The sequence below is a fragment of the Anastrepha ludens genome, chromosome 2 (genome assembly GCF_028408465.1).
Source record: "Anastrepha ludens isolate Willacy chromosome 2, idAnaLude1.1, whole genome shotgun sequence".
In the NCBI taxonomy this organism is placed as follows: Eukaryota; Metazoa; Arthropoda; class Insecta; order Diptera; family Tephritidae; genus Anastrepha; species Anastrepha ludens.
Window position 1 is genome coordinate 27,940,981 of NC_071498.1, and position 21,616 is coordinate 27,962,596.

The 21,616-nt window shown below is 36.4% G+C and overlaps 1 protein-coding gene across 7 annotated transcripts in view; it reads left to right on the top strand.

The window, feature by feature from the left end:
- Positions 1 to 953: 953 nt before the first annotated feature.
- LOC128866903 (uncharacterized) overlaps positions 954 to 21,616 on the top strand; it is a 28,548-nt gene continuing 7,885 nt past the window's right edge. For 3 of the 7 annotated variants that reach the window (XM_054107947.1, XM_054107985.1, XM_054107978.1), the window contains exons 1-6: positions 964 to 1,498; positions 5,822 to 6,315; positions 19,740 to 20,100; positions 20,180 to 20,394; positions 20,458 to 21,044; positions 21,101 to 21,293. In XM_054107947.1, the coding sequence (XP_053963922.1) occupies positions 6,128 to 6,315; positions 19,740 to 20,100; positions 20,180 to 20,394; positions 20,458 to 21,044; positions 21,101 to 21,293 (1,544 nt within the window). In that variant the 5' untranslated portion in view covers positions 964 to 1,498; positions 5,822 to 6,127. Of the gene's footprint in view, positions 1,499 to 5,821; positions 6,316 to 19,194; positions 19,277 to 19,739; positions 20,101 to 20,179; positions 20,395 to 20,457; positions 21,045 to 21,100; positions 21,294 to 21,616 lie in introns of those variants that run through there. The other 4 variants (XM_054107964.1, XM_054107972.1, XM_054107955.1 and 1 more) reach the window with 4 other exon arrangements.

Here is a 21,616-nt window from a genome sequence, read left to right on the forward strand (position 1 = left end):
TACGTATGTACATATTGCGAAGCAAATTTGAAAAATGTCCGGATTATAGAGTAAAAAATGTTAAACTGTCCGAATTTAGCAGTTGTCCGGATTATAGATGTGACCGGACTACCGCGTGTCCGGATTATCGAGATAGTACTGTACTTATAGTATGTACATATACATATATTATACATTTCGCGCTCGCTTGCTTTTTGCATTGTTGAGTGCTTTTATTTTTTCACATATTTTTGTGTAGGTAATAGATAAATATTTGAAGGCAACAAATTACAAGTTTTAAGTTTGCATTTTATAAACGATAATTGATTTTGAATTTTGTAATTTCCAATTTTGTAATTTTCATGTATTATAATTAAAAGACTAAAAAGTCTTACACATGCAGCCTCACTTCTTAAATAAAGAAATTGTATTTAATTCTTCCAACTACCACTGAACTTCCAAATTGAAAGCATCAAAATCATTTTACCTTCACAGCTCATGCCAAGTGAGATTGAACAGATAGCCGCAGTAGAGCAAACACGACAAGATCTATGTATTTTGTTTTTGTTTTTGATTTTTGTCTCTAGAATATCAAATTTATAAACAAAGCTTGACAGTTTAGTGTAATTTTAACAAAATTTTACAATTCAGAGAACAAATAAATGGCAAAAAATCAAATAAGCTACTCTGCTACCTGCTAATGTTTCATGCCACTTGCCACAAGTTTATCTGTAGCTTTACTATCTTTGCTATTTATTTCCCCCACTCTCTAGATCTTCGGCAGCAACCCGATGGCCACTGCCCACTCTTTGTGCATGGCTCAACCAACGGGGCAACTATCTCAAATCCATAGCAATGTAAATACACTTACATGTATATGTATGTGTGTATGTGGGTATATCTTACCATCCCAGTTAGATGCTTGAACAACTCTAACGTCTGACTGCTATGTGTGGCTTAGTTGCTCTTTGCCTTTGATGCTCATCGGCAATACATCGTGCGCGCATTCGCATTGGAGCAATGCACCACAACGCATCACTTCATCGGTAGCAGTGTCGGTAAAATTCGCGTTTAACTTACATATATATGTAATTGGATAGTTATTGCTCTTACGTTTGGTGTTTGTGAATACTGTTAAGCAACTTAATGCTGAGTAGTTAGCGAGCATAAAATAATAATAAACAAAAAAAAGCAATAATTAAATTTGTGAAAAGTCATACATAACAAAACTAAAGTGTAAATAGTTGTTCAGTGTTTTCATACAATAAAAAAAATTTTCAGCATTTAAGTTTAGTAGCAAAGTCTGCAACAAAGTCAGATGCATCGAGTCATGGCTGATAATAACCTCTGCAATTGCCACTTCACTTATCAAAAGTCAACGCGCTTACATGCCTTTTTTCAATTTAAATTACTTATGTGTGTATGTATGTGCTAGTAGTGATACAGGGTGAACAAAATTTCGCAAAGAAAATCTTACAACACTTCGCTGAAATACGGCCTTTTAAAGTATTTTGAAATGGTGAACTCTTGATTTTAATATATTGTAATATAATATTTAACATATGCCACGATAATTATATGTATGTATATTTACTATACATACATACATGCATATATACTTAATGACTTAAATGAGAAATGAATACCGCATAAAGTTTGTCGGGCCGCTGTTTTGACATAAGGAAAAAATTAACATTTTTAGGAAAACAATTTGTGCCACTTTGAACTGAATGGAGTTTTTTTTTGTTAGCATTTAAACAAACTGTTAGCTTTTATGTGGCATTTGAGCGGGTCATTTTGTGCACCTCTTTCAATGAACTTTTTAGTTTCGTTGCTCTTTGGAGACCAGTATGGCCCATGCTGGAATGTCTTGTATTTTGTGTTTATATTGTTGGTAAAGCAAGTACCAAAACATTTAAATATTTATAAATGAAGATTTAAATTACAATATTTTCCTTTTGTTAAAACTCTCAAAGTGTCGTGTGCATATAAAATATAATATAATATATATGTAAATGTATGTATTTACCTATGTATGCATATAAAGTGCGAGTACTCTGTATAGTTTAGCAATTTTTTTATGCACATAAATGTGCACTCGCGCTCGTTCATGCGTTATTTTCGGGCTCTCAAACATACGCACACACGCCTACACGCACAGTGTTAGAGGCGTACATATATAAATGCTTACAAGCATTTATGCTATAGTGAAAGTATCTCTAAATTATTTTCCAACAATAAAAGCTGGAAAATAAAAGAAGAAAAGCTGCCCAAATGTAGGAGATGTCATCGATATGACTCGATGGTTTTTGCATAATCTATAGGAAAGGCTGCGCTGTGGGGGCAAAATATTAAAATATACCAAATTGTTGTAACAAAAAAAAAAAATTTCAAATTTTTTCAATTAATCGTTACACGAAATCCAAAACATTGCAAAGTCAGTTTTACAAATATGCACTAAACCCGACGCATTTGAGTATACGCAGGTTCCTCATCCTTTTTAATATGTACATATGTACCTGCATAAAGTCCGGTTCACTTGGTTAGAGGCAATAATTTTTATGCAAGAAAATAAGTATTAAAGCAACTGTATTTGAACAAGTAATCCAAGGTTTCCTGATAATTCAACTGAAGGCTATATTTTACGCGAAAATAAACATGCATCAAAATATTATTCCATCTAACGGTATTTCGCAGTAGTATTTTTTACTATTTTGCTTGATTTATTGGTTCACTTGACTAGAGGCGCTCAGTTAGCATACATTTTTTGCACATTAAGGCAGTGAAAAGGGATCGGTTTTTTGAGCATTCATTTTGTTTGGTCGAAAACTTCTTAATACTAATAAAATTAGAAATCAGAAAGGTTTAGCAGAACGCAAAAAATGACAAATCGATACCTTGACCTCAGAGGGACTTTCAAATCGCCAAATTGCCAAAGAGATTGGTCGAAGTCACCACGCTGTGGATCTTTACGGATGAAACCAGGCACCACCTATGGTAAGAATTACAAAGGCAGAACTGCGATGGCCTGACACCGAAGGAAATGCGCAAAATCCTCATGGTTGCAGCAAATTCCGTACTTTCAACAGCAAAACTAAAGAAATGGCAAATGTTGCAACCAGCAGATCCACCGTTCGAAGGGCTACTCTAAAAGCGCCACATCTCAAGCATACAAAATTACGAAAAAAAAAGATAAACGAATAAATTTCAGTCTCGATTGTGCAAGGGGCTACATGGCTTGGAGTCCTATTACAAATAACGATTCCGAAGAATGGAAAAAAGTAATATTTAGTGATGAAAAGAAGTTCAATTTGGGTGTGCCGGATGGGTACAATTACTATTTCCATAAAGTAAGAAAGAAGAAAAAGTATGAAACTTGAGTTGACAGCACAGCCATGAAGGGGGCGTTATGGAAAGGAAGCAATGTCGTACTATGGCGCGTTCGAATCGAAAATTGTAAACTACAAAATGAAGAGGAAGCAGTTATAAAGCGCGGCATCTTTTCCCGAAATTTGTGAAACATTTAGACCTATTAATAAGATCTTTCAACAGTTCAACAGGAAAATGCACCATACACACTTCAAGTGTAGTCCAAACTTGTATTGCAACCGAAAACGTTGAATCTTTAGCATGACCACCTTATTCCCCCCATCTGAATATTATTGAAAATCTATGAGGATGGCTTGCTCGTAAGGTTTATGAGAGCATGCAACAATTTGAAGACTAACAAGTTTTAATTCGAATCATTAAAACGACCTGGTCTGAAATTCATTAGGCTATCTGGAGAATTTGTACAAAATTATTCATCAACGTATTTACGCAGCAGCACAAACTATTCAGCTTTAAATCATCATCATCATTCATAGCACTACAACCCTTAGCTACCTCCACAATTCTTCTCCATCCATCTCGGTTTACTATAATTGGTCACTCCTATGCTTTTTAGAACATCTTCGATGTCCTTTAGCCATCGCTTCCGCGGCAGACCTTTTCGCTTTTCTAGAACTTTGCAAGGTATTCTTTCATCTAGCGTTCTGAAATCGTGTCCTAGTCATCGGAAGCGCTGTGATTTGGCAAACCGCACACCGTTTTCCTTGAAGAAATTTCTCAAGCTTGCTGTTATATTTGATGCGAACATACGCTCTGTTCATCTCATACTGGACCCAATATTCTCCTCAGTATTCTTCCTTCCAATATGCATAATTTTTTCATTGTATCTGCTTTCAGTGAACACGTTTCGAATTCATACGTTGCCACTGTAAAAAAAAACAATTGACGCGTACACCCTGTTTGGGTGTTTGGCCGAGCTCCTCCTCTTCTTTGTGGTAGGCGTTTTGATGTTGCTCCACTAATGGAGGGACCTACAATTAAAAGCCGACTCCAAACGGAAGATATATTTTATGAGGAGCTTTTTCATGGAGAAATACGCTCGGAGGTTTGCCTTTGCTTGCCAAGGGGCGGCCGCTATTAGAAAAAACTTTTTCTTTATTTTGGTGTTTCACCGAGACTCGAACCTACGTTCTCTCCGAATTCCCAATGGTAGTCACGCACCAACCCATTCGGCTGCTGAAGTTTTACTGCTGCTAAATACCGTTAGATGGAATAATAATGGCGACTAGCAGCGCCAAAAATGCGCTAAACGAAAAAACTGTTTTTAGAAGGGATAACAATAGAAATATATAATATATAAAAAATGTATATATATGGTTTGTTAGTACTTAAACATTATAAAAATTTGTATTTCAATCTTTCTTTACAAAAATTAGTATATAAAAAATGACGTGACCCAAAGTACATTGAAAAAAAGTTGCTCCACGTTGTCCATCAGTTCTCCTTGAAATATTAGTGGATCTATAAAAAGTAAAAAAAATTCTTGTAAAATAAAGACTACAACTAGTCTGGCGGGCCAGACTTTTGAATTTCGAAAAATTTTTTTGATAAAAATATCAAAAATCCGACTCGACAGACTACATAGAAAACACTTTTAAATATTAAAACAACCCGCATCAAAAAATATTAAAAACTGTATGAGTTATCATGCAGACCGTGCCGGAAAAAGTAGTTTCGCGAAAAACGAGTAGTAACGGTCAGCTGCCTCAAACGAAAGACAGCTACCTATAGGACGTGCATCAAACTCTCGTCGGGCAGTTACATTTTCTACCATAACTTTGTATCTATGGGAAATTTTTACAATCGACTTGCACAGAAATACTCTTAAAACTATGAAGAATAACAATCTGTAAAAAAAATATTTCTTGAAAATTCTGGGCGTATGTGTAACACCCTAATAAAGTGAATCGGACTGTATGTATTTGAAATCATATGTCCGAGACGTTTGCATATGAGAAAGAAGTTCAGTTTAAATTTGGTTAAAAACTTTTATTATTAACTTTTTATTATTTTTTATTTATTGTTAAGCATTTTTTATTAAACATTTCGAGTGGTGATCTCATTACATTATTTTAACTTAAGTAATTAAGAGAGTTTTGCTGATATCAAAACAAGTGCCAAGGTCAGCATTGCACGGTGCATGCATCAAAGATGTGGCGTCCTTTCTGTTGATAAATTCTGGCCACTTCATTTAAATTGCTATTTCTGCGTAAAATACACCTCGTTCATTCCAACCAAGCAGATCACATTGCTTTCCTCGCATTACCTTCAATTTCCACTTTGCTACCGTTTGAGAGTTTTCCACTTGCTTCGTCCACGTTATTGTTCGTGTGTTATTGCAATAACCAATGAAGGATATTAAATGCACGCCATATTATTACTAGATGGTACATACATACACTTCTATATTACACTAGATAATCGAGTTTAACACGGTCGTGTATATCGGCAGTTTGTTACCGAATTTTTAGATTACCAAATATTTCTTGGTGAATATGTAAATGTGTGCATATGTATGTACATGTAGCAGTGCTCGCCAATCCTCGTATTACTCCACACTTGAAGTATCTAATAAAACAATTTGCAACGTATTCATAAATTTATAAAAACAAAAAAAAATACCTTAAGCAGCGGCAATGCAAAACGCGAAACAGTCTGCGCAAATAAAATAAGTAACAGGTTTAGTGAAAATACAAAAATGCAAGGCAGGTGCTTTGCTTAAAAAAACACGTAATACCAAGTGCAACAACTGCCAGCGATGGTAACTTGTAAAACGATGGATACTGTGCCCATTTCAAAAATGAATTCTACGTGTGCGCGGAAGCCACTCAGCAGCAACTCTTCCGGTTTCCGGCTTTTAGACGGCGATCATCTGGAAGCAGCATCGAGTGGCAGCAAAAATTCTGTTTACAAATTAAAAATTGATTTGATGTTCGATGATACGAGGTAAGTTCAAATATTGCGCATCGCTCATTTACTTCGATAGTGGCATAAGTCAAAAAACAAAAATGTTGAGAAAAACAGCTACAAAATTTCATCTAATGAGATGCTTTTAATAGATATCGCCATGAATATTTTACACAGTGGTCATTTCTGCATACCTATTACAAGGAAATTGTTATTATGACACTATTGAAGTGGATGAGCGATATATACATAGGTGGCGCAAAATTAATCACCCTATCGGAAAATGTATAATTGATGCAAATGGCGTCATACGTGAATTATATTTGACACTTGTGAAGTAGGCAGCTGCAGTTTACAAATAGAAAAGCAATGGAGCGCGTCAAGGTAAAAAAAAAAAAAGATTTCCATTACCCAAAATTATTATGTATTATTTTTTTTTATATTTTATATTATTATATTATTCAGTAGAAAAGTAATTCAAAAACAAAGTTGAGTTATTAATTTTGCGCCACCTTGTATATTAAAATATCACAAGCTGTATGAACAAAATATTTAAATTTTTTGCTGTTATTAAAAAAAAACGCTACACAAACTAAAAACAAATTTAGATGATTAGTTTTGCGCCATGCATACATAAATTTATATAGGATTTTAAAGGGACCCCACAAAAGAATGCTGTCAATAACTTTTTCTCCTGTTTCATTTATGGCTTCTGCTTTTGTTTCATATTTCTAAAAGACTATTGACTTAGTAAATCACTTTTCTTATTCTTATTCTTATTCACAAGTGAGGCAACTCTCAGCGATATTTCAGATACATAAAGAAAGTGATTGAATACTGATGGCACCTTTATTGGTTCGGGGCCAACTTATTTGGTCGCTCGAAAGATGGGCTTGTTCGTACTACCCAATAATTGCTGAAGCACTGCAACCCTGTGAAATTTGAAAATAAGCGAGCCAAGAAACACCGAGAGATTCTCCATATGCTTCTTAGCATCACAGTCCTTGGTGAACTATTGCTTCATACACAAATTTGCGCCATTGGTCTCTTACTAATGCTACCTCCTTCTACAGCCTCTGGTTTAGCTTTTCAAGGTCAACTTCCACGTCTTCGAGCCATCTCTTTCTGGAGCGTCCTCTTCTTCGGCCCCCAAAAGGGCGTAATTCAACTGCCTTTCGAGTTGTTCTCTCTTGGGGCAGTCTAAACACGTGCCCCCGCCATCTTATCCTCGGAGAGATTGGTAGCTCGTAAAACACTCAGGCTAAAAACCCCATTGCTTTGAAGCTCTGGAAAGTTAAAGTGTAGATAGTCAAAGGAGGAAAGAAGAGAAGTTACAGAGAAAAAGAGATAGCATAGAATAGAGACAGGGACAGAGATAGCTAGTCCTGTGAGAATTTTTCAGATTCTTTGGCAAATCTGAAAATACCCCACTACTCCTTTGATGCTTAATCTAAATATTGCGGATATTTTGCGCGGTTTGCATTTGCTCGAAGAGCGATCTTAATAAATAATTTTTATTTATAAATGTAACAGTGGATACATTTTTTACATACCTTTATAAAAGTAACAGTGGCGGTTGATGCGTGACTACCATTCGGAATTCGGTGAAAGGTAGGTTTGAATCTCCGTGAAACATCAAAATTAAGAAAAAGTTTTCTCTAATAGCTGTTGCCCCTCGGCAGGCAATAGCAAACCTGCGAGATCAAAAGAAACATCTGTTATTGGGCGGCGGCATAAAACTGCAGGCCCCTCCATTTGTGGGAAAACATCAATACGCGCCCCACAAATAGGAGGAGGAGCTCAGCGAAACTCACAACAAATGGTGTAAACGCCAAATATTATAATTATTATTATTATTATCCTTATTAACTTGGAAATCAGAGGCTTGTCACTAAAGATTAAAAAAATCAAGGCATCAAACGTTACTGCCGAAAAGAAAGTGGCTTTTGATAGAAATTTTAAAGAAGAGACTAGATTTTTATAGGCTAAAATAACAAAAACTTAAATAGATAGTTTATTTACATAATAAGACACATAAGTGACTTAAACAGAAGCTTTGGCATCGCAAAATCAAGATCAGGACTTCCCGGAAGCCGATTAAGCTCTTCAAGTCCTCTTGTAAAAGGGGCGAAATTAAAGTAATCAGATCTGAAAACTTCAACATAAAATGGATTACAAGAGCGAATTACTCGATTAGAAAAAGTGAAACTTATTTGGCAGAGTAGAATTGAACAGCCAATAGTACTGGATATTATATCGTATATAAATAGTAAGCTTTGAACAAGTTGTCGGATCTCTAGTGATAAAGCATCGATAAGCATGCACTTAGCGTTGTAGGATGGCAAGGGTTTATCAAAAGGTAAAGGTTGAAAAGCAGAGCGTACAAACTTGCATTGAACTCTTTCAATTCTAAGAGGAATGTGAGCATACATCGGATTCCAGATAACGAAGACATACTCCAACTTCGAACGGCCTAAAGCATTATATGAAATTTTTATAAAGCACAAGTCTTTAAAATCACTAGCATAGCATCGCAAAATAGCTAAGTTGGCATATCCCTTCGGAATATTAGAGTTAATATGGATAATAAACATAAAAGACGAATCAAAAATAACACTAATATCACGCATTTCATTGACTGAGACAAGAGTTACATTTGAAACATAATAAGTAGACGAAAGAGGCTTCATGGACCAGAAAAACCTCATTTGATAGCACTTACTACTACTAAGAGCTAGTTTGTTTTGCATTCAAGTCTTCCTGTAACCTCAATCAAATAGAGAGGAGATGCTGCGAAAAAGTTGCAAATCGTCTGCATAGAGTGAATATTTCGAATACTTGAAACAACGACCAACGTCATTAATGAAAAGTAGAAACAAGATAGGACCAAGAATGCTACCTTGTAGTACTCCAGAAGTTTACACAAATTTATGAGATTTAGTATTCCCAATTTCAACAAATGAGATTCTATTTGATAGGTATGATTTTAGCCATAGAAGAAAGCCAAGATTCTCAAGTTTCCAGTGGAGAGTTTTGTGCGAGGCCGTGTGTGTTTAAGCACAATAAAGCGTAATTTGATAAAAAATTAAAACAATGCTTACTTTTCTTCTTCCGTCACAAATTTTACTGCTGTCGGCTTTTCATAGTTTTGCGTGCATGAAGCGTCAAAATTGGCAGTGCGCGAACGCTTAACATTTGCAAAAGTTGCAATATTTTTGCACCGAACTTGACGGTTCGCAATACTGCCGCATTGATTGTGACTCGAGCAAGCCCGATTTACTGAATTGGTCTAACGTATATTTTGAACGCTTTATGCTCCAGTTTATTGTTGTATAACAGTGAGCAACTTGAACTACTTTTACAAAAAAAGTTAAAAGTGCATACGCAAATGAACGCACGATTTTTTCTTTTGCACGGTTCGAGGTGCACAAATCAAAGCTTAAAATAAAATGTGAGCAATAGAAGTAAGTAAGTAAGTTATTTCAAATTACTTGTGATTAGTCTTGAAAAAAAAACAGATAAACAAAGTACAGTGCTTATGGTCGATCGGAACCAAACTTAATTTACAAAAACCATAAAATAAAGTTATTTCTACAGGAAAAATTTCTTTGAAGTTTTTATTCTACACTAAATAGAAAGTGGGTGCAGTGAGTGTGACTTTAAAAATCCTAATTCTTAAATTAATAAATACGGAGTTAAGAAGTTCATCGCACGTCGTTTAAGATAAGATAAATTGATGGTCCTCGACCAGTTGAAATAAAACAGTTCGAAGTCATTGAAATCTACGCATACAAACTGCAACAGTCTGATCGGGGCAATAATAGCGTGGTCATTATAATTCTTTTAACGATTTTGATATTGACACTATTAAAACCGAATTTTTGCAGCCTAATGCAGTCAAAGGAATAATTCGTTGTGGTCATTTGAAATATGCAATTATTTTTCCTATTTATCTAGCGAACCATTTCCTTCCCGTTCTTTATTAAATATTAAATTCAAATAATATAAGGGCTGACTGTATTGATCGGAACAGATGGTAATCCAAAGGTACAATGACTGGGGTATACGGCGGGTGGAGCCAATTCAGCCACATTCCGGCCGCTTTTCTTTGAGAGCTCGATTCAAACGAATTAGCTGCAGTCGGTAACGATCACCAGTGATGGCTTAAGGAGTTCATAATAGATGACACCCTTCTGATCCCATCAGATGCACAATATTTCCTTTGAAGCATGAATATTTTTTATCGCTGTCGATGAACCTGGTTCACCTGGCAGGCTCCAACATTTTCGATGCTTGGGGTTATCATAATAGATCAATTTTTCATCGCCAGTGGCGATACGACGCAGAAACCCTTTTCTTTTCTGCCGTTCAAGAAGCATCTCACACGTCACCAAACATCTCTCGAGATCCCGCTTCTTCAATTGATGTGGCACCCTGTTACCTGCTTTCTGGGCAATACCCATCGCGGTTGATCTTTCAACATTCAATTCTTTAGACATATCATCAAGGGTTCATCCAATAATTGTTGTAGTTGAGTATCTGCGAATTTTTCGGTGCCCCTTCGCGATCTTTATCACTCACGTCGAAATTGCCGCTTTGGAAGCGTCGGTACTACTCTTTACGAGTTGTATTTGATGGAACGTGAGTACCCTAAATATTGAATATGGTAGTAATGAAAATACTGTTCTTTCGGGGCGAATGTAAACATTTTTGACGTCAGATAAAAAAGGATCTTTACGCTTCAAACGCTTCAATACACAACAAATAACAGCCCCCCTAAACAACCTAAGCCCCCTGTATTTTAGGCAGCTAGATAAGAATTTGTACATAAGGTTACCGTTCAAAATCAAGTTAATATTTAAGAGATTCAATGTGTTTTCACGAAAATGTTCCCAACCAAGGGTGTGCTGAATAATTTTTGGGACATCCAAGTTATGAAAATTAAAATTGTGAAGCGCGAAAAACTCGTTTCGGCTTAATCTAAAAATGGCCGAACTTTGGCCATATACTATATCTTTACTTTTTATTTCCGTCCGTGCGTCTGATGTTACAAGCTATAATCCGAGAAAAGGTTAAAAAAGTACCTCTGGTTTCATTAACGAGTACTGCTCTATGTACTTCACGAACAGATTTTTTTTTTTAAGTAAATCTCCACAATTTGACAGCGTTGTTCTGACGTTAACCGATTCTTGATAACTTGGCAAACCTTACTAAACAGAAATGTCAACGCAGTTTCCTTTCTCAGCTGCGAAACCATAATTATCGATATCGATAATTCTCGATACACATCACAGATGCGAGCAATTTGCGATGCACAGAAATCTGTAATGCAAAGCATCACAGTTTTATTAAAAAATTGCAGCGTAGTGCTACTTGCAAAGCGACGTTTAGAAAATCAGTATTCTTCAATTTCATATTTGGAATTGTTGCCTTCTTCGTGAAAAATCAATTCGTTTCATGAATTACTTGTAGAACTTTGAATTCTTTGAATTTACTTCTAGAAATAAGTATGAGCTTGCACTTATGAATGAGATTATTTTTGTTGTAATATACAATATTTCAAACTGGGTGGACTCTCTCCGTAAACCAACTTTTGTTCACTCAAAAGAGGCCTCCGCTGAGGAGAGAGAAAAATGAGAAATGTTCGGTCAAGGGAAGTGTATGCCTAATGGGGACGTCCGGTAGAAGAGGTTGCACTGTATTTTGTTATGTTGTATTTTTGCATAGAATTTTAGTTTTGGACCACGGTTAAGGTTATACAGAAGGTGACGACATCCATGAGCCGCTATCCTGTGTAACTCAATGAATTTAAAAGAATCTTCTGATTGGCTGACATAATTGAACTTCTATTTACTTTATTGTTGTTCTGTTTTTTAATTTTTTTTTATATTCACGAGCAAATTTCCCCCATAATGCCGGTTTATTAAATTTTATGTCACAGCTAGCAATACTCCCACGAAAGTCGCAATCTTATAATCTTTGTTTCTTAGCTTTGTCTTTCCGTATTTGGAGGGTTAAAATGAGTGCTCTGCATGTGCGGTCAATTGTGTGTGTCCAGGTGTGTCACACATATTTACATATGTATGTAAGTGAAAAATGTGGAGCCAAGGTCTTCTCCAGCCTTGATCTTTCGAACGCAGAGGAGGTTGTCCTCTTCCTCTGCTACCACCAGCTGGTACCGTATCGAATAGTTTCAGAGCTGCGGTGTTTGTATCCACGGACGACATGATCTCGCCAACGAAGCCGCTGGATCTTTATTCGTTGCGCTATGTCTATGTTATAAAACTCATACAGCTCAATATAGTATGCCGATGGCAAATTACTGTGCAAACATATTAAATTTTTATTGTAATTTTAAGGTTAACTAAATAAACTTTTTGAATACATCCCAGATTTTATACACAGATTGTGTGCTAATTGGTGCTGTGTTTGGCCGAGTTTTACCTCCGATTTCGGGTGTGCGTCTTGATGTTGGTCCACAAATGGAGGACCCTACAGTTTTAAGCCGACTTCGAACGGCTGATTATTTAATGATTTTTATTTATAAGCAGCTTTTTCATAGCAGAAATACACTCGGAAGTTTGGCACTGTCTGTCGAGAGGTGACCGCTATTAGAAACAACTTTTTCTATGATTTAGTGTTTCATGGCTGATGCAATGACATTCCAATGTCAATGTGAGGAGCTAAGTCCTTCACCTATCTACAAGCAATGCATTCTCTACGTCCTTTTTGGACTTAGCCCCTGCCACAAGTATAGTGATAAATCTGCCGAACTATAGTAGAGGGTATTTAAAGAAATCTTTTCATGTAAGTAGGTTAAGTTAGGTTATGGTGGTAGTCGGTCTGTACGATCAACTCACTTAGACCTTACAGGCCCGTTGTGATACCACTGTGCGACACGGGAACCCCATATATTTTTCTTCGTGGAACCATTTTGTCACTCTTATGAAGTACAGGATTGGTCTTATCCCACGTTGATCAGTTCCGTAAGATGACTGAAAAATTATCTACCTAGAAAACCTGCCCCGATTTTAGCTAAGTCTGGACAATTGCAAGGGAAGTGTTCAACTGTTTCTTCTTCTTCTTCTTCTTCCTCATCTCTACAACTTCTACAATATTCGTAGAAAGAATGTCTGACAAATAGCCAATGGCCGGTTATGCAAGCCATGATCTTCGAGATATCCTTCGCGATTTTTGTTACGGCATGCGTATTTTAATACGTAGCCACTTCTTTTATAGCTAGAATTTCTGCCTGATAGCGGATGGTTCAAGACCTAATTTCTTTGAAAATGATCCATAGTCAAACCTATTGTCTAGTTTGGAACCATCTGTATAGTCTTGAAGAATCTGTCGAAGGTGAGTCTAGGAATAGAGTATCCCATTTCTTGTTTGTGACTATTCAGAGTATGTCGCATCTAAGTAAGCTCTGTATAAGAAATATGTGAATGTACGCTCGTTTTTTTTTGCACGAGTAAAGTTTTCTATTAAGCGAGTGACACCATTAACACCACCAAATATATTTATAAACCATCCCTGGCGTACCTGTAACAATCCATCAAAGTTACACCGCAATCGTTTGAACGGTATATGCAGAAGTGTATACCGGACAGACAAAAAGGTAGCAAACATTCACACTAAAACATAAAGGGTGATCAATTCAGAGGTATCGGATTCTAAACTGAAATAAAACAACGAAAATTCAAATTGATTGGGCAATCTTTATTATTTTTGTGTCGGCTATTCATGACATTTCTTTTTTAAAGATAATCCTTTTCAAATGTTGGCCGTAACTGCGCCGTAATTCGGAGCACTTCGGTCGGTCTCTCGTGAATAGCTTTAGTAATATCGACTTTCAATGCCTCAATCGAAGCTGATTCATTCACAAAGCATTTAGACTTTACATACCCCCACAACTAAAACTCAAAAAGTGTCAAATCACACGATTTTGGGGGCCATTGCACTGGTCCGAGACGAGAGATAAATTGTGAAATAAATCCGAAACGACGAAGCAGTAAATCCATTGTTTCACGGGCTGTATGGCAAGTAGCGCTGCCTTGTTGGTGCCTAATCTTGTGGAGATCACGGGCTTCAATATCCAGCCTCAAAAAGTCGTTTATCATTGCGCGATAGCGCAATGGATTGATGATTTCTCCAGTGTATAGGCCGCACCAAACGGTTGTTTTCAATGGGTGTGATAGCTGTTATTGAATAGCTTCGTGTTGCTCTTTAGCCCAAATACCACAATTTTGTTAGTGACGTAGCCAATACGCCAAAAATGGGTTTCAGCGCTGAACACCGTAAGTTGGTCTGAGCGCGCGACGATTTGTAAGCATTGTTGAGGCGTAAGGCTTTCCATGATGAAATGTCAATGAATACTGAAAAAATTATGTATTTAGTTTGACAATAGTCACGCGTCATCTGTCAAAAACCCTTATTGGAAAAAATACCTCCAATCTGATCACCCTTTATTTATATTAGTTTCGATGTCTTATTGATGGCTTTAATCAATTTAAAATACAGGTATCCCTCGTATAACGCGATAGTTATGTTCCAGAAGAATTGCGCGTTATGTAATTCCGCGTTATCTAAAACATAGTTTTCATATAAATTTGGGGGTTATGTTCCAATAGGTTTTTCTTTAAATAAAATACATACAAAATAACTGATGCACATATATTTCAACTCAATACTAAAGTTCAGACTTTCTTATACAATACAATTAAAAACACAAAACAAAAAATTTAAAAACAAACTAAAACAAATTAAAGGTTTATTAAAAACTTTATTGTTATTCTTCAAACTTCATATGGTAATTAATCTGTTTCACTGTCTTCAAAGATCTTTGCACGTGGGCGTTTTGGGGGAGCAATAACTTCGTCAGAAGATATTTCTTCAACATAGTTTTCGCTATTGGATAAGAAACTAGTTGTGGGCCTTGTGGTTCTTCTACTGGTTTTATAATTGCAAAATCTGTTATCAGGTTTTGGTGGGTGGTTTTTTTAAGCTCCTTTTCAATTTCGTAATAAGGTGCTAGATTAATATCTATTCTATCTATCTAAGGCAAAAAAGGGTAATTCCCGGTTTACATTAAAAATACATTACATATTATAAACATGTGGTACGCAAATTAGTGTTACCAGATTTTATAATTATGTATTTTCCCCTTCGCGTTATATTATATAAGCCTAAATTTCGCGTTGTACTGAAACCTAATTTTTCCAAATCGCGTTATATCGAAACCGCGTTGTATAAGACCGCGTTATACAAGGGATACCTGTACTAAAACTTCTAGTATTTCATGCGAATGCTTACATTTACATTGTTTTACAATTCCTATATTTTTACAACCGTTGGGAATCTGAATTTAAGTTTGTGAACAACAGAACCGTTATTAGAAAATGCTAAGCGATCAATAAACACAATCGAACTCGAAAGTACAAATGAATCAATTAATTTATACGGGTATATATATACATATGTTCCTATGTATGCGTGCATATATTTATGTATGTATGGGTGTATATGTAAATAAACTATAAATATAACCTAAATTTTTCAAAGACAAAATTGAATACATGCTGTTAGCCAAACTCTCTGGGTTCACACACAACTACCGCAGCTTAAGTGATTATGATGCAAATTAGCATCGTTTGGTCAATCGAAACGTAGCCGATAATGGTGGAGTATCGCAAACTTTGGTGTCAACAAACGGTAAAATAAAATTGTTTCGTTATTGTGGAGGTTAGACTTGGAAACATTTTACATCGGCCCAAAAATTTTCGTAAACTCAAAAAACATTCATATTTTCTTATATACCTCTACTGAAGTATGTATTTGTGCCTGTACAATTTTGAATTCAGAGTGATTTGTAATGCAAGGTGATGGCCCATACTAGGCTGTAATGAGATGCATAAACATTCATTGGTAAACATATGGACTAATTGTACTCTGTATTGAAAACAAGACACCGGAAAAGCGAAACCAACTAGCAAAAGCACTAGCATGTAATTTTGTTGTTTTAAATGTTTTTTATGTGAATATGCATGTCGTAAGTATTTTGCAGCGCTTTGTTTCAGATTTAATTCTTAAGGAAAGTAATAAATTTTCACATAACATCAAACCTACTTCGAAATTCACTTGAAATACTTTTGCAGTGAAATTTAATTGATAATGCACATATGTACATATGTATAGGGTTTTCCAAACAAAGGTGTTATTTTGATATTCAAAGAAAAATGCTATTTTTTAATATAAATTATGGGATGTTTATTTCTTTATAAAGAGGAAGGTATAGGGTTATCCAAACAGAGGTGTTATTTTGATATTCAAAGAAAAATTCTATTTTTTAGTATAAATGATCGGATATTTATTTCATTATAAAGAGGAAGGTATGCCGTTAATAGTGGAAAATAACATCAGGCAAATGACCACCACGACCACGCTTACAGGACAATATCCTTTTCATGAAATTTTCCATAACCGAATGGCAGATGCCCTCGATAGCCTCACGAATTCCATCTTTGAGGTCTTGAATCGACCCTAGGCTGTTGTCGTAGATCTTCTTTTGCACGTGGCCCCAAAGAAAAAAGTCACAAGGTACTAAATCAAAATATATCGGTGACCAATTGTGATCACCTCTTAAAGAGATAACACGGTCCGGAAACTTTTCCCGTAAAATATCAATGGTTTCGTTCCTGGTGCGACACGTAGCGCCGTCTTGTTGAAAATAAACGTTTTCCAGATCAATACCATCCAATTCTGGCCATAAAAAATCGTTAATCATCTTTCCATAGCGCAATCCGTTCACCAATAACACCTGTTATTGGAAAACCCTATATGCATTTTATATTTAATTTCGGGGGGAAACAAATCCATTATTTTCTCGATAGATGGCTTTAGTGATTGATGTCTCGTAAAACATCAATCAAACAATTTAAAGTTTATGCTGGTTGTCAAGGCTGACATTTCACACTACAAAAAATCTTTAGCTGTTTTTTGTTTGTTCCATTCAGCTACGAGTTACAGGGTGTTAACAATGAAAGTCAACAAAAAACAAATTAATACATTTTACAGTTTTTCTTTGATAAAGACGAAAATACAAGCCTGGGTGCTGAAATTGTGAATTGTACTGATGGTGTCGATACTGTAACAGCTAATTACCTGCAATTTTGGTTTCGTCGATTTCGTTCAGGTATTTTTGATGTTGAAGAAAATGTCGAAAAAATCACAGAAATAATGGATGTTGAAGTTGGTTTATGTGGATGTTTATAGTCTTAGCATCGACCTGGGGCTAAATATCGACCATAAAACAGTTTTAAACTAATTACGCAAACATTTTACGTAAAAATAATGGATGTCTTTTTCTCCAGGCTATTATAAAATAATTATGTCACTTTTCTCGAAAACCATCGATATGTAGGCTATTGCCACTCCCTATGATGATATAGACGGGGGCTCACTCAAGCCTAGTTATATTGTTGTTAATGGTCTTGTTCCATTGTTATGTCACTTAAGTGTTTTATGTTTGCAATGTGAATATTTAAATAATAGAGCGAAGAGATTCAAGCATATTTGGGCACAAGTCTACACCTCTAATTCCTAATGTGCTGAAACTATTTCTTCTCTCTGATAAGCGATGATATATTGTGGATGGCTACAGATTCTAAGTCTGCCAGACATCCAAAGAAGTAATAGTTTAGACAAGGATGTCGCTTTCTGGTAACACCAGGGCGCTGGCAAAGGAAGTGTTCTACATTACACTTCCTTCTCGTGCTCCCGTTAGGCAGCTCTCAATTATGATGTCAACTACTGTGCTAATGGAAGGTCAGTAGAGTTTGATGAGAGACCTAATTCTGTGCTTACTCCTTCTAGGCCAGGCTTGCCTAGCTACCTCACAAGTAAGTTCCATGATCCATTCACTTTTGCCCTACGCGATGTAGACTGACCTGATATACAACTTGCTTGAGGACAAAACCTACTTGTATATTTGCTTAAAAATTAAGTTTTACATGTTAGAACAAAAGAGAGCGATTATGAAAAGTGGGACGCAATTCTCGAACGGGAAACAATTATTGACATAGCAAAATCGAGTAGTTCTAGTAGTAGTAGTAAGAGCTCTCGTAATAGGTGCAAAAATATAGTAGTTTGATTTGACTGTTTGGACGTGGTGTACAATACCGTTGTAATCCATAAAAACCATGAGCAACGCTTTCTTTTTTGACTGAAAACGCCTCGTGTTTTCTGACGTCTTGGTTCATTCCGAGCCTTACTCACTCGCTTTACGTCTAGATGGTGTGTCGTACTAATAAATCCACATCTCGTCTCCAGTAAAAATGCGTTTGATAAATATTGATGTTTGGTCGGATTCAACCTTGGAAATTATACCTTTTTTCGATCGATAATAAGCCGGTCCCTTTCTTACATGAAATTCAGGACCAACTTTGCAGCAAAACGGCGTAAACTCAAATCATTAACTACAATATCCTAAAGGATAAGGAAAGTCCCCTGCCAGATCTTTGATGGTTAATTTGATCAAGTTCTCGTTAATTTTTTTTTATGTTTTCATCAGTGTTTGATGTCGACGATCTGCTACTACGTTCGTCATTCTCGATAAACTCACGATCTTTTCTGAAGCGTTCGTGCCACTCGTAAACGGCTGATTTCTTTATAGTAACATTATCGAAACAGTACCCCAAAATTTCTAAGATTTTGCGTACCGTTGAATCCATTTTTAACACAGAATTTAATACAAAAAGTGTATGCAGAGGTAAATTTACTCAACCCGTGTAACTTTTACAAATGTTAAGCAATGCCGATAAAATTTTGGTAGGAATGTTAATCAAAGATGTGGCAACCTAACAAACACAAAAAAAAACAGAACTCAAATCAGTTGACTTAGTGTCACTTGGCGATTAGGTTAGGTTAGGTTAGGTTAGCCTCTTGGCGTTAGTGTCACTTGGCGTTTGTTCCGGTAACTTTTTGATCTCAATGGTATTTCGAGGTTTGTTTTTTCGCCTTTTCAAATGGTCTTGGCTTTTATTCTTGCAATATGCTTGGAATATTGGCCTACTTTTATGTTTGATTGGATTGATTACGGAATTGGGTAGAGGAATATGAGAATCGGGAAGGGATGACTGCCGAATATGTCGAATTCTAGTTCACAGTTTATTTCTACTCCCAGAGTAAGGGAGGGAATGAGTGGCCAATATGAGTTATCAAGTCATGCGCCCCACGTTTTTCATTTCAACTCTCATATTTGTATGAGTCTAAGACACATTTTTCTATCTTTTATAGAAACGCGGTATTTTTTTTTTTAGTTTTATTTACATGCATTTATATTAGATATTGTGGAAAAATTGTTAATTGCTGGTTGTAAATTGAAAATTATGGATTTGCTACAATAATGTTTAAATACAATACTTCAACTTTATTATTAATTATGCCTGTATTTTTTCTCTCTTAAGATCCGTCTTCAGCAAACGGCTGGATGACACAAGAGGGTCACATCGAACTCGTTCCATAATTATGTACGGCCGCAGTGAATTGGCAAGCACAGTGCAGAGCTCTCGATCGATCACCAACTTACTGCAGGAGTCTACCAATGCCACGAGAAAACTTACAACTTGCACCAAGAAAGATGTACAACGCATCAGTAACAGTGTTCAGGAGCAAATCGAACAGCTCTTCACAGACGTAGCTAAAGATGCCACAAGCAGCTTTGCTGTTATATACTTGGGCTCCTTACCTTTAAAAGACAAAGTGACTAGCCTGCAAGGTCTGCAAAAGCCTCTTCGTGAACTGTATCTAAAGGAGTCGCATACTACGGTAAATTCTAATGCGCAACTAAATTCAAATATATGCGAATATTTCGAAACTTATTTTTTCATATGTAATTGAGAAACAGATCCCTGGGTTTCTGGAAATTTGTACAACAGGATTAAGAGTTAAAAGTCAAAATGCCAACACCAAAAATGACGAAAGCATTACTCCCTTTCACAATATTGCCGTGTGGTCGGCTGTAAAGTTTGTAGTCTCAGATACTGATGGCGGTGCGGCCTTTTTACCACTGATCACTGATCCCGAAAATATAAATAAGACTTCATTATTTCGTCCTTTTTGGTAAGTTAATAAACAAAAAATCTAAATCTCATCTAAAATTTAACCTTTCCAATGATGCCATAGTGGATATGAGAAAAGCCAAGTACCAAGTAGCGGGCACGCTCCAATTTTCACGGTAGTAATGCGATCTGCAGGCTTACCAAGAGTTCTAAAATGTCATGCTTTTATATGTAAAAGTACCGAAGATGCAATTGTTATTGCTGCCACATTGTATCAGAGCTTAATGGCACATGTAAACTCAAGCTCATACCGCAGCACTAAAAGACGCACGCCACGCAACCAAAATGGCGTTAGTTGTATTAGTATTGCCAGTAGTTCAGTACGGACGGGCTCAAACTGCCTATCACATTCCCAGGCTCTATCCAATGGACGCAAAAGTTCTTTGCGTAGTTCAAGTGAGAGTTTCGGAGCAGACGGGACAACACCTACTCGCACGGGGCGGAAGAAGCGTAGTTCAAATACCACATTAACTTCTAGCAATAACATTATTAACGAGGCGGAAACTACTACAGAAGAACGCAAACGGAAATCTCATAAAAATAAGCGCGCACCTCCTATTCCAAACGGCACACACTCAGCTAATTCCGTGTGCCACCAGAGTGTTCGAAGTACCATTGGACTCAAAGAAACTATTTGTGATAGCTGTGGAGGTAATGCAAGTTTGTGAAATATTGAGGCAGTGTTTACAAAGTTTTAGAGATTTTAGGTGGCGGACACTTACCAGTTGCAAACTCAACGGGCGAAAACTCAAACAGTGGTCTGCGTAGCGAAACTAATGGAGATATATTAACACGAGTAGCAATACCTCGATCCGGTAGCTTCCTCAATACGGGAGGACTTACGCGGTATAAATCTAGAGCTGCGCGTCGTCATTCGGGAAAAATAGGCGGAGGTGGTGGGTGAGTATCTACTGAACTTGCTAGTTTAGGTGCAATATTATTCTTATAACCTATAAGAGCACTCGAGCAGTATTTTTCGTGGATTTAAGAACATGTAATCCAGCTCCGTTGTATTTGGTATTTGTTTCGATATCTCAATTAATTGACGGCGGTCGCCATAGCCGAATGGGTTGGTGGTAGTCCCACACATTTGGAAATGTGTAGGTTCGAAACTCCGTGCATGAAACAGCAACATTGTAGAAAAAGCTTTTTCTAATAGCGGTCGCCCCTCGGCAGGCAATAGCAAACCTCCGAGTATATTTCTGCCATGGAAAAACTCCTCA